The sequence below is a fragment of the Petaurus breviceps genome, unplaced genomic scaffold (assembly GCF_028583685.1).
Source record: "Petaurus breviceps papuanus isolate PSGF00001 unplaced genomic scaffold, PetGlider_PUasm1.0 551, whole genome shotgun sequence".
Lineage (NCBI taxonomy): Eukaryota > Metazoa > Chordata > Mammalia > Diprotodontia > Petauridae > Petaurus > Petaurus breviceps.
In genome coordinates, this window is record NW_027186372.1 from 9,249,881 (window position 1) to 9,263,609 (window position 13,729).

General features: G+C 46.5%; 1 protein-coding gene across 1 annotated transcript in view; it reads right to left on the reverse strand.

Moving 5' to 3' along the window:
* The window catches only part of FGF18 (fibroblast growth factor 18), a 52,858-nt gene that overhangs the window by 20,800 nt on the left and 18,329 nt on the right, over nt 1-13,729 (reverse strand). The window contains exon 3 of the mRNA XM_069102380.1: nt 11,512-11,692. Coding sequence (XP_068958481.1) covers nt 11,512-11,692 — 181 coding nt within the window. The remainder of the gene's footprint in view (nt 1-11,511; nt 11,693-13,729) is intronic.

The window sequence follows — 13,729 nt, forward strand, 5'->3', positions numbered from 1 at the left end:
GAACAGAAGGTGGCCAGCATCTTTGTGCCAGGCATACAGTAGTTCAAGACAGCAATTAGGCGCCCTCCCTCAGGGGGCGCTACAGATGAACAGGTTTATTTCCACAAAGTCATAGGATTTAGTGCTAGAAGGAATTTACAGATAAGCTAACATCTTTATTTTACATATGAGTAAACTGAGGCTCCTAATTAGCAGAGGCAAGATTCAAACCAGGGTCTGACTCAACCCTACTTGCTTGGGAGAAGAAAAATAGACAAACCTGGGTCTTCACTGCTAGAATCCAAGAGGCGAATTTGTCCCTTTCACCTTCCTCCCCACCCTTCCCCCACCTTGATGGGAGGTAGCCAGAAGACTGACTTGGATCCAAGACAAATGCTGACACGGTGCTCTAAGCCACTTTCCATGCATCATCCTCCAGCACAGAAAATATCCCAGTGGTGAAGGAGCATGGAGGTCACACCAAATCAATCCCTCCCTAGTGGCTGAAGGGCTTTCAAAGGCAGTGGGAGGGGAGGAGATCACCACTCAGTAGGAGTGAAAATGTGCCCACTCTAAATCTAAACGGTCTCCTCTCCCTCTCCCAGGCCCTAGCCCAGAAGACAATCCTGCTCACCCTGAAGACACACAGGCAGAACTCCCAGTCTGGGATCCGATTAGGGTAATGGGACATAAAGGGAGAAAAATCAATCTGCTTTAGGCTGGCTGTGGCTCCAGCCCTCAACGATTTCATCCCAGAGGTCAGTGTAGATTGGGTGGTCAGCTCCTGCCATGGGCAACAAAAGAAGCCGGCTGCAGCTACAGGGGGTGGGCAGACTGCTCCCCAAAGTCACCTGAGCCCAGGAAGGAAGGGGTCAAGTCCTCCTGTCACCCCTTTGAAAAGATCACATCCATTAGCCCTGTTCCCTCCCACCCCCCAACGTCCATTGGGCCGGCAGTGTGGGTGGCCAGTGGGCTGCAGCTCAGAGGGCCCAAATGTCACTGGTTCAGAGGATACGAGACACTCTAGAGATCACATAGTCCAACCGGCTCATGTTATAGAACAGGGAACACAGCCCCAGAGGTGAAGTGACTTACGCAAAGGATGCAGGTATTAAATAACAAACCCATGTCAACATATAGCTCTTTCTTGTATACCATTAGTTAGTCCCTCATCTGGGAGAGAGGATTAATTCAACTCCAGAGGTGAGCTGAAATTTCTAATCCAGATGTGCTGAATAAGCCCCATTCTGGTGTCCCTCATCTGCCCCTATCCAAAATGTACAGGCAATAGAGGGCATCCAATAATAAAGCAACGTCTGCCCCTGGCCTCTGCCCCTCTGGATTGCCAGAAAAGAAAAGAGGACACTTGCCCTGGACTGTCTGGGAGAGAATCGGGAGTCCAAGTCAGAAGAAATGACAGAAATCGCAGAATCTGAAAGCTGGAAGGGCTCTCAGAGGTCACCTCATTTATCCTATACCTGAAGATGAATCCCCTGGAGCCTGGTAGATATAATTTAGCAATAACAACAATTATAATGGTAACAGCAGGTTTGGAAAGTACCTCACACAATAACCCTATTGAGGTAGGTGCCATTATGGTCACCAATTTACAGATGAGGAAAACTGAGGCAGGCAGAGGTTAAATCTCACCTGTGGTTACATAGCCAGGAAGCCCTTGAGGCCAGATTTGAGCTCAGGTTTTCCTGACCCCCAAGTCCAACATTTCATCCACTAGGATGAATTTATTCAGTGCCAGCTAAAAATGCCAAGATGCTGTTTAAGATGATGGGGATACTCATATTAAAGCTAGAGTCCTCACCCCTAAGGAGCTTATTTGGATCTCTGTTAACAAGTGGCCACAGGAGTCTCACCTTGCAGCCCTCCAGTGAGAGGAAACTTAAGACCTTCCCGGCAGTTTATTCCTCTTAGGGGCAGTTGTATTGATTTAAGAAGCATTTTTTCCCCTTATAGGAAAAGCACAGACAGATTCTGAGCTGCAAAGGCCCTTAAAGGTCCTTCAGTGCAACCCCATCTTCCACTGTGGTAGATGCAATCTATCTCTCTGCACCTTCTCCCAGGGGTTCTTCATGTTGCCATCTGGGGCCAAACAGACAAGTCCTCTTCCACTGCAAAACCCTTCAGATACTGGAAGAACGCATCCATTTTTTTTTTCTGCATCAAGCTAAGTACCTCCAGGTGTTTCAAGCCTTGACCCACTGCAGTCCAATTAAATTCCACAAATATTTACTAAGCACAGGTGCAGAGGGCCGGATTAAGAACTGGTGGAGGGAGGGAACCCGGATAGGGTTAGATCCAAACTTCTACCAGGTCCTGAGCCCATGAGGGGGACTCTATCTCAGACAGACCATTCCTGGCTCAGCATGACCCAACTCTCCAAAAATGACGATTACAGCAGAAGCATGAACAAAGTAAGGGAGCCCTCATATCCCCAATCCAACCTCAGCAAAAGCAACATGGACCAGTACAATGAAAGCCAGAAGACAACTGTGCCAACTGTTTGGCCTAGCTTCCTCTTAGTTCCTTGTGGACAACGATTGTCTCTTCTCTTCTGCAATGCTATGTGTGGTATTGGGCGCACAGTAGGTCAAGGTTAACGACCACTCAACTGATTCTGGCTTCCAGCAGAACTGGTCCATGATTCCCCTTAGAGAACTTTCCATCTTCCTCCTCAGTGCTTTTCCGAGGTTGTGCCTCCAAGCCTAGAACGCTGCCCCTCCTCTCCTCTACTTCTGGCAATTCCTCTCTCCCCTTCCAGATGCAGCTGAAGGGCTGCTTCCTGAATCTGAGAGGCCTCTCCATTCTGTGACAACTCCCCCCTCCCCAAAGCGGTCAATGCTCTCTCTCAGTGTAATTATGTTGTATTGACTTAGTTCATATTTTGCTTTTTGTCTGTTTATACACTGTTCTCCTCCCCCAGAAGCCTCTTGATCATGGAGATTCGTCCTTTGCGACAGGGGGAAGGTGGTTTGTATCCTCTCTGAATTCAAGGGCACACAGTTATCACATCAGCTCAAATTCTGTTCTCAACTGATGGTTTTTTTTTTTGGACTTTCTAATCATAAGCAATTGGGAAGGGGTGGTATTGGCTGAGGAGAAAAAAAACCCTGCTCCTTCTGAATTATACGGTAAGATTATCCCCCAGAGAGAGCAGCTCTAAGACAGCTAGGGTGACAGCTGATACAGTGAATGCTGGACATGGAACTGGGATGACCCAAGCTCAAATCTAGACTAAGGCACACATGACTGTGTATTAAATCACTTAATCTCTCCTAGACTCAGTTTCCTCATCTGTAGAATGGAGATAACACTACCTCTCTTCCTTCAATACTGTGAGGATCAAATGAAATATTTGCAAAGTATTTTGCAATCCTAAAAGTTTAGCTATGATTGTCATTAAGACAAGCACAGGGAAAATGCTTCCCTCATCCTGGATTCACTGGATCAGGCATCTCTGATTTGTTAAAAAAATCAACCACAGAGTTATCTCACTTATAGACCTCCCTGTAGGAAATCCAACTGTATTTGCTTTGCTATATTTTATTATTACAAATTATATTTATCACATTTTCATATATTTTGTGTCTGATAAATATAATCTATTACATTAAATATTCAAGTTCATTATATATACTTCTTAGAAATTTATTATGATGAATATACTGTAAACCTATTTATTTATATCTTATTTATCTATGTACATGTTTTTTCCCTCCAGTAGAACGTAAGGATCCTAAGGGCAGGGACACTCCTGTTTGCCTAGCACAGTGCCTGGTACATACACAGCAAGAGCTTAGCTTGGAGGTAGTGTGGTCCAGTGGTCCAGATTCTCTTTCCCAGTTCTGTCATTAATTAGCTGTGTGACCTTAGACAAAGCAGATTACTTCTCTGGGCCTCAGAGATATAAAATGGAGATCAACTAGATTGCAGACGTCCAACTCGAGGTCTCTGGGTCAAATGTGACCTGCTTGAGATTTTTCTCTCCCCCCAAAATATGTGCCTAGTTAGCCATCATCCATGATGGATAGGTAAGTAGAACCTAGCCATGTGCCTGCTACTGTTGCTACTGTTGATTCATTCTTGCAGGCTTGAATCAATAAGGAGCTATGAAAAATTCATTTGGCATGAACGTATTTATTTTTGATCATGAGGCACACAACCCAAAACAAATCTGGATGCCCCTGGACAAAGGTCCCTTCTACCTCTGACATTGTATGATTCTAGGACATGTGAAATCAGAGTTCTACCACCTCCCTGCCATCTTGGCAGCCTGCCTCTGACATACCAAAGGTCCAAAGTGAACCTCTCCATGGACAGAGAGGGATTCATAGGAACGTGGGATGGAGTCTGGTACAACCATCCTTAGAAATCTGTACATCTGGAACAGATCCTGGGACACTAAGAGGCCACAGAATGGGGAGGAAAAAAGGGTGGGGCTGGGCTGTCACTTGGGATGAGACAAAGTGGGCAGGAAGCAGGTCATTTGGCAACTTCCTGTTTTAGCAGTCTTCCTAATTAGGTGCTAAGCTCAGTTGTTCCTTCACTGCTAGAGAGTTAAAAATGATGCTGGCACCCTCTAAATTCCAGCACCCCAGTGCCAAGGCCACATCAACCTGCCTTAGTTACAGATCTGGAGCCTGGACAGAGCAATTTCTTTTTTTTTTCTTTTAAGCAATTGGGGTTAAGTAACTTGCTCAAGATTACATGGCCAGGTGTTTCTGGGTGGGTGCTAAGTGTCTGAGCCCAGATTCGATCCCCAGGTCATCCCAACACTGGAGCCAGTGCTCTTACTCGATGTGCTACCTGGCTGCCCCACCAGAGCAATTTCTCCTATCATAGTTGGAGAGGGAAACAATTTAAGCCTCTTCTCTCATCAAGCAAAATTGCCAAATAATGGAAAGTCCCCTTCCTCAAAAAGTCAGAGATGGGAAGCCTCACAGAGATAACAAGAAATTTTTTTTCTTCCCCAATAATCTCCTATGCCTGATAGCCTGAATCTCCTCAAAGGCCAATGGGATGTCATTCCATCTTTTCACAGGCCTCCTTCCCCCAAAACAATGGGACATATGCTTGGGAAAGGAATTTAGTGGAAAGGGAGAACCTTAACATTTCTGGATCTGGGGTCAGGATGGAAAGGGAACAGCTATGGTCTGCCTCCCTAAGCTCTGGAGGAAACATACTCCAGTCCCTTAAGGCCACTAAAAGAGGAAGACCTAGGCCAAGGAGGGGTTGAACCAAATGACCTCTGACATTTTTTCTGACTCAGTGTTTTTCTCCAGGGTATAGCTGGAGCTGGTGAAACCAGAAGGAACCAGAGAAAGGAGGAGCTGGTGATTTAGCCACCACACAGTCCCCAAGGACCTCCTACACCTGATGTCAAGAATGGTAGAGCAGACATTGTCTTGGCAGAGGATCATTGCCTTGAGATCAGGAGGTCCAGGTTCAAATGCTGGCTTAGATACTCACTAGCTCAGGTGAGAAGGGGCAAACCAGGCTGCAAGGATTCAGGAAGCCCTTCCTGGGCACCAGGCCCTGGGCTAAGCACTATTTGTTCTGGTATGTTATCTTATCTGTAAAATGGGGATGATAATGTTTGTATTCTCCACCTTCTAGGGTTGTTGTGAAAGAAAAGCTTTGTCAAACATTAAAGCAACACAGAAAAGGGAAGCATTATAACTCTGTCCGAGGAATTAGGATCTCCAGACCGAGTTAACTGACTGGTCAGAAGTCCAGCTCCTTCACTCAGGAGATGGGCCCAGGGGCTCTGAAGTACTAGACTTCTTTCCCTGGGATGCTGGATACACCACACTCTAAACAACTAGGTAAGCAATATTCATTCATTCATTCACACATCTGCTGAGTACCTACTATGAACAAGGTGTGTAGGAATAACAGCTAACATACATGTAGGTATATACATGGGTATACATTCATACACATACACACGTATATATGTCAGCTATGTACAGATCAGTATCCCAGTGGTAAGTCCCCATCAGCCTGCCCTAGTTACAATTCTGGAACCTGGACAAGGAAATGTCTTCTATTTAGGTGTGTGTATATATGTGAATATATATTTATATAGATTAAAGGCTATAGGCATAGATAGATATCTATCTGTCCCCATATTATAGAAGACAGTAGAATGTAGAAAGCAGGTTGACTGGGACTTGGCACTGGGGGATGTAAATATAGATACATAGACACATGTGATTATGCATGTATGTATACACACATATGATCAACAGTATACATGTGTGTGTCTTTGCTAGCCTCACATTTTGAGCTTTCCTACCACCCTGTAAGCTTGTCCAGAGTCAGTCAGCCACTAAGTGTCTGAGGAAGGATTTGAACTCAAGACTTTCCAACTCTAAGTGCAGGACTCTCTTTGGTACTGGAGAACGAAAAAGACACTTCCAACCCTCAAAGAGCTCACAATATAAAGGACAGACAACGATAGCTCCCCTTTTTGAAGGCCTCTATAGTCTATAAAATGCTTTCCTCACAACTGTGAGGTAGGCAGTGAAAGCATTAATAAGCCCATTTTAGAGATGCAGGAACTGAGGCTGTAAGAGGTTCGGTGACTTGCTCATAGTCCCAGAATGAGTTAGTACCATAGTCAGAATGGGAACTCAGAGGGCTGGCCTCCACATACACCATCCTTTCTGCTAGGCATTCTCTCCACAATACAAACTAGCATGTGATTATGCCTATACACCTTGCTCAAAGACAAGCAGGTCTCCTTTTTCTCTAGAACTTTATACAGGGAAATCCAAAGCCAGAGTAGCCTCCCTAGGAAGACAGAGCTTGGAAAGGCTTCTCCTGACTCTTCTGCAGACCACTGTTCCTTTTTTTTTGTTTTTATCAGTTGTGTCAGACACTTCAAGACCCTATTTGGGGTTTTCTTGGCAAAGATACTGGGGTGGCTTGCCATTTCCTTCTCCAGCTCATTTTACAGATGAGGAAACTGAGGCAAATAGGGTGAAGTGGCTTGCCCAGGGTCACACAGTAAGTGTCTGGGGCCAGATTTGAACTTGTGAAGGTGAGTTTTCCCGACTCCAGGCCAGGCACTCTATCTAACTAGTCACCTAGCTGTCCCCAACTTTTGTGCTTTAAGAAGTATCCTCTGGTCCACTTCATTCCCCCAGGACTCTGAGCACAGAAAGACATGACAGTGGAGTGCAGTGGAAAAGGCACAGGATTTGGCCTCAGAGGGTCTGGGTTCAAATCCCAGCTATGCCACTTACACAAACCTGGGTGACTTTGGGCAAATCACTCCACCTCTCTGGGCTTCATTTCCTTTGTCTGTAAAATGTAAAGGCTGCACTTAAAGCCCCAAGGTTCCTTCTTGCCTCTGAATCTTCCACCTACATGGCACCATTGAGAACCAGATCTCAAAGGAGCCCTCAATAATCCAGGACAAGCCCCGTTCAGAGCCTAAAAAAGGAGCACAAAAGCCCCAGAGAGGAGGGAAGAGACAGTCGTGTCTTTCCTTCCCTCCCCCTTCACTCTTCTGCAAAGGACAAGTCAGGTGTGAGCAGCACCAGGCTGAAATGCATCATGCAGTATCGACTTGGGCATCCCCATTTTCCTACAGAGTCTGGCCACATAAATCCCTATCCCAATAATATTTGTATTGATTAACTGGGTTGGAACATCACTAGGCTCCAGGTCTCACTTCCCTCCCAGGACAAACAGATGGGGTCTCAGCTCCTCATCTGCATTTCTAATGAGACATTTAAATGGAGCAAAGCACTGAGGCTTCCAAACCCCTTGGCCGCCCTGGAGGGGCAGAATTCTTCTTTCAGCAGCTGGGAGAGAAGTGTGAGAGGTGAAATAACCCTTGGGGAAGTTGAGAAATTGTAGGGAATAGAGGAAGATGGGGATGGTAGCCTTGGCACTTGGAACTTACTTACCTCAGTTTGTTTGTGTGTGTGTTTGTTTTTGGAGGGGGGAAGGCAAGGCAACTGGGGTTAAGTGACTTGCCCAAGGTCACACAGTTAGTGTCAAGTGTCTGCATCTGGATTTGAACTCAGGTCCTCCTGACTCCAGGGCCAGAGCTCTATTCACTGAGTCTGCTAGCTGCCCCTTTGCATCAGTTTTGTATCTGATCCATACATCCACCCAGGTCAACTCACTATCTGTCTGTCACTGCCCCAGTGAATGCATCCTCTCCTCCTTTCCCTCTCCCTCTCCATGGTCCCTTTCTGGCCACTGCTCTCTATAGGTATGGTCTTATCCTATTAGAATATAAGCTCCTTGAGGGCAGGAACTATGTCTTTTGAAAAGAGTTGTATTCCCATTGCTTAGTCCAACACCAGACACCATAAGCACTTAAGATATGACTTTCCATTCATTAATTTATACCTCTAACTCTCCTATCTTTCTAGAACTGAAGCAGTTTCAGAATTGGCCAAGGCACAGATGGTTCAAATTAGACTCTGACCCTCACATCCAAGGGTCTGCCAGACCCCAGGCCTCAACGACAGCACAGCCTGGGAGGTCTAGGAACAGGGCAGCTCATAAACTCACCAACAGGGGGCAGTGCCCCTCTAGACTTACTTAACCTATGAGTAAATTGTACAAATACCATCTTGCTGAAAGAAGCAAGAAATACGAAGGATTCAGAGAAACTTGGGAAGACACATGAACCAATGCAGAAAGAAGTAAACAAGGCCCAGTGAACAATTGACATGATACCCACAATAATGTAAAGGAAAACAACATGGAAAAACATTGAAAAATGCTCATCAATAGAGTGACTAATTGTGACTCCAAAGGATCACAGATTTAGTTAGAAGACATCTTATTTTACAAATGAGGAAACTAAGGCCCAGAGATTAAGTGATTCATCCTAAGAATCTGAGGCAGGATTAAAACCCAGACCACTCTATTTACTACATCAGAGGTGTTAAACATGGGGCCCACAACCCTTGTGAGTGTGACCTGAACCAGATTAAAATGTAATTGGGAAATATTTAACAAAATAAAAAAAAATAAAATTTAAAAATAGATAATGTTAATGTGTGTCCTTCTAAATCAACAGGCACCCACTGGCATCCTGATGCCCAGGTTAGGCCCCCGTTTCTGTGTGAGTTTGCTGCCTCCGCACCATACCAAGCTGCCCTCGCCTGGCTGAGGGTCCATTATGCTTCCTGCCTTTAGTTAGAGAGTCGGTCAACTATAGGTGTGAAATGAGGGACACCTTGTCAGAGATGGACAATCTGAGTTAACTATATTTCTTTTTGTTACAAGAGAAGGTAACTATTAAGAAATGACAACAATGTTAAATTTTAAGGAGCATCATTTAAACATTTTAAAATGCCTTGTTTAACCCACTGTCCTGACTGTCACTCCCAGAGATCCCCCCAGAGTTCCAAGGGAAAACTGCCACCCAAGCCAAACCCAAAGGGAAGGGAGAGACTTGAGGGGTGGAGGACTCGGGAAGAGGGGAAGACAGAGGGAAAGAGCATCACAAGATCACAGAATGTTTAACCTAGAATGCACCAGCCTCCTCATTTTATGGAGGAGGAGAAATGACTTTCCCAAAGTCAAACAAGGGGCAGCCTCGGATTTAGAAACCCGGTCTCCTGACTCCTGATCTAGCCATTTTTTCCCAGTGAAAATATAGGGAAAAGAAACAAAGGAGAGATAACAAGTATAGAGGTGACACAGAGATGGGAGAAACACAGTGTAGCAATAAGAAACGAAGAGTAAAGGACATGGGAGAGAGAGAAAAATGGAGAATCACAGTGAAGGAGAGGCGCAGGGACCCACGGAAACCAAGCTCCCCGACAGCTGGGCAGTGCAGGGAGCTCAGCTTGCCCAGCCCAGCCCCCGGTGACCGTGCAGCTGCCACACTCCAGGATCCTGAGATGAGGTCAGCTCTGCCCCGGGGCTGAGTGAGTGAAAATAAATGGAGTCCAAGATAAAAGGTCCAAGAAATTATTTGTCTTGTTGTCATGTCACAACTGTAACGGGCAGGGACTGGGGGCCCGGCAGGCCAGGCATCCTGCTGTTTCAGCTGGAGAGCTCCCAGGGCACTATGCCCCCCCCCCCCAATGCACACACATCTACCCACACACATGCACAAGCCCCAAGTCCCTTGGCTCCCAAGCCCTGGTCCACCTCCCCCAACAGGCACACACACACACACACACACACACAGCTTCCACTTTCTGAGCCTCCAAGACCATCTTCCCTGGCCTCCCCACCCCAGCTCTTCCCAAGGATCTGACTCCTGGGAATAAGCAGATTATAAAGTTAGAACACTCCTTCCCCACCCTCAGACTTAAAGGGCAGGGCCTATGAGGAGGGGTGGGAGGGTCTCTCAGTCCCCTAAATTTTATGGGTCTATAATTCTCTGACTCTTTCCTAGAGGGACTGCATGCCTAGATTAAAAAAAGAAAGAGATGTTAGCATTTCCTAGGCTCAAGCCCAAAGGTTTTCCCTTTGGAAAACAAGAAGATAACAGTGAGATAAGAGGCTGCATTTTCTGTTTTTCTGTCTTTGCAGAAGGAAGAAATGGAGTAACATTTTTCTTTCCTCAATATCCCTTAAAACAGAAGTCATCTGGAGGTTCAGGAGACCCCAAACAAACTCACAGTGTCATTCCTAGAGATTAAGTAGAACTCAGTCATCAAAAAAGTTCCCACAGGGTCAGACAGCACATAAATAGGGCATGGCAACTGGGGCTTTGTCACAGGACAAAAACCTTAGGGGACACTAAGAGAGGGAAACAACAGAGCTTCATTACAGTAGGAAACCAATAGATAGTATGCTGGGGTGGGTCCTCTGCTGCCCCCAGAACCCCCCTCCCCCTCCAGCACTGGTCTTTCACCAGCATCCCCAGGTCTCTCTTTTATCCCCATGAGGTACTTTCTTCCGTCCCTCAATTCAGGGTGCACTTTCTAGTTATAGCTCTGGGATCAAGTAAATCCCTGGAGTCAGGGAAGAGAGTGGAAGGTTTTCTGCATCACTGTTGCATGCTGGAAGCTAACACAGGTACCCATGCACAGATACACACACTGGGTACATGCTACCACAGAAGCTCAGAGCTGGACGGGGCATCAGAAGGCATCCAGTCTCACTTATGCCCGGACAGGAACCCCCTCTATGCCACCCCTTTCCAGTGGTGATCCAGCTTAAAGACCTACGGCAACCAAGAAGCCAATATACCACCTCCCAACCGAGGCAGCCCATTCCATTTGAGATGGCTCTGATTGTTGGGAGGCTTTTCCTGATGTTTAGCCTAAATCTGCCCTTTTAAAAGAAGGACTGTCTAATCAGCAAAGACCCAGAGAAAGCCCTCACCCCATTTGGTTTTTGGAATAAGAGGTTGGTGAAGCAACAGGTAAAATCATTTGACACTCTGCCCAGGACAGAATTCGGTGTATCCCTGATCACCTTCCTCCTTCTCTCCCTGCAGCTATGTCAGCTGCTGAAGCCCCATCCCAGGCCCACGAGCAATGTCCCCAGAAGGAGAGAAGGACTGAGCCCCGTGAAGTCTCCTACCATATTTGTCTCCATCTTCCCCTTTGGCGCTAATCCTCCGCCCCAACACCTGGATGTGCTTCCCGCTTGTCCGGCTGTACAGCTGGTACAGCCTCAGCTGCTTCCTGCTCACATCATCCCGAGCTCTCGTCTGGTTCTCCACATGGATACGGAAATCCACGTTCTCCTCGGCTACCAACACCTGTAAGGGGCAGAAGGGAGGAGGGGAAGAGACAAGGTGACTCCTGGGGTCCTTCCATAGAAAAGGCCTCTCACAGGCCGCCAGGGTGGGGATGGGGCGCGGGCTGGTGCTGAGGGCCCAGAGCCCCCGAGTCTGCAATTGTGGGAAGGAATGTGTGACCCTAGTATGACAGGGTGGGAGAAGATTAGGTTTGGGAAAGTGTAATAGAACAATGGGACGGGACCCCTAAGTTTAGAGCTGGAAGGAAGCTTGCAGGCCATTAAGACCAGGCTCCTCATTTTTATAGATGAAGAAACTGAAACTGATAAAGGTTAAATGACTTGCCCAGGGTCATACAGCTAATAAATCTCTGAGGCAGGATTTCTGTCAGCTCCTCCTAAATCCAGGCTCAGCTCTCTATCCACAGACTCACCTAGATACCTAAAAACGGAGGAATGCGAGGCTAAGTGACCTGCCTAGGGTCATACAGCTAGGAAGTATCTGAGGCAGATTTGAATTGAGGTCTTCCAGACTCCAATCAATACCCTATCCTTTATGTCACACTTCCTCAAGCGGAGTCTGCAGATCTGGCTTCCAGTCTCGGCCCTGTCACTGACTTGCTAGGTGGCGCTTACCTGCACTGAATTGCCTTCTCTATAGGATAGGAGAGATAACATCTGCCCTCCAACCTCACAGGCTGATTATGAGGAGTAAATGAGACAAAATGGGTTAGTAAGAAGCGTGATACAAACACAACATCATCTTATTCCAGCTTTCAGGAGACAGAGGGGAAGACTGAGGTAAGGAGAAATGGTGTCCTCTGGCCCAAGTTAAGGCAGATTCAGAATGGAAAGCCGGACTCACCTGCTGACTCAAGATTCTGGTATCACAAGACACTCTCCTGGGCTCTCCCCACCCAAGGACCACAGAAAAAAATAAGCTTTCTCAGAACCGACTTCCTCCCGTGCCCTCCCAACTTGGCCAACTTGAGGGCTTCAGGGTCACGTCAAGAAGCTGTCGCTGTGAGGTGGGATTCTGGGTCCCATCTAAGGGAGGAGGGCAGCTGAGGATCAGCCAGGAATTCCATCAGAAATGAAAATGTCCACCTTTATCTCCTAATATTCCCAGTTCAGCCTCCACTCCAGCCAAATCAACATCCTCATTGTCCCATGTCTCTATGCCTTTACCATAGATGTTCATATAGGGTGGGCAAAGTATGCCAGCACCCCCTGGGTGTGCCAGCACACCAGGCCCATGCTTTATGCACTCCTATGTCCTATGCTCAATTCAAGTCCCCTCCCACTTCTGACCCTCCAAATCCTAACCATACTTCAAGGGCCAGATCAAGCCCAACTTTCTCTGTGAAACTGTCCTTGAGCATTCCAACCCACCCTAAACTATGAATCACAGGATGATGGAAAGAGTTTGGGTTCAAATCTTACCTCTGATGCTTGCCTCTTATGTGACCTTGGGCATACCACTCAACTTCTCTGCATCTCATCTCAGTTTCCTCAATTTTAAAATGTGGGTGCTAGACCAGATAGCCTTTTAGGTCCCTTCCAACTCAAGAGCTAAGATTCTACAAACTCCTAAAATAGTCAACAGTTTGTACTCTGAACCTCACATTGTGACAAGTTTTGTTCAGTATCATTGGCATGAAATTACTGGACAGTGCATTGTGACCTTCCCATGCCATCCCAACCCAAGGTTTCTCCCTGAGTCAAGTCTCCACCAAGGACTAACCTTAGATTCAGGAGGCATTAACACATAAAGACATATCTCCAGCAATCTTCAGTTCTACTTTGAGCTTAGGAACCTCTGAAGAAACCGAGATTCAATTTGGCCTCAGTCCTTCTTGCTGATGCTAATAAAGAAATTTAACCCACTGAGGGAATCCCAAAGACTTTTCTAGGAAACACACCCAGTTACATCACACAATATTCTCTGTCTGTCTTTTCTCTGCTCTCTGCCCCCCACCCCAAGAGAAACACATGCCATAATTTATACCCTAGGTTTACTAAATGGATTTAGATTGTAGTTCCCCTTGGGTCTTGGGTT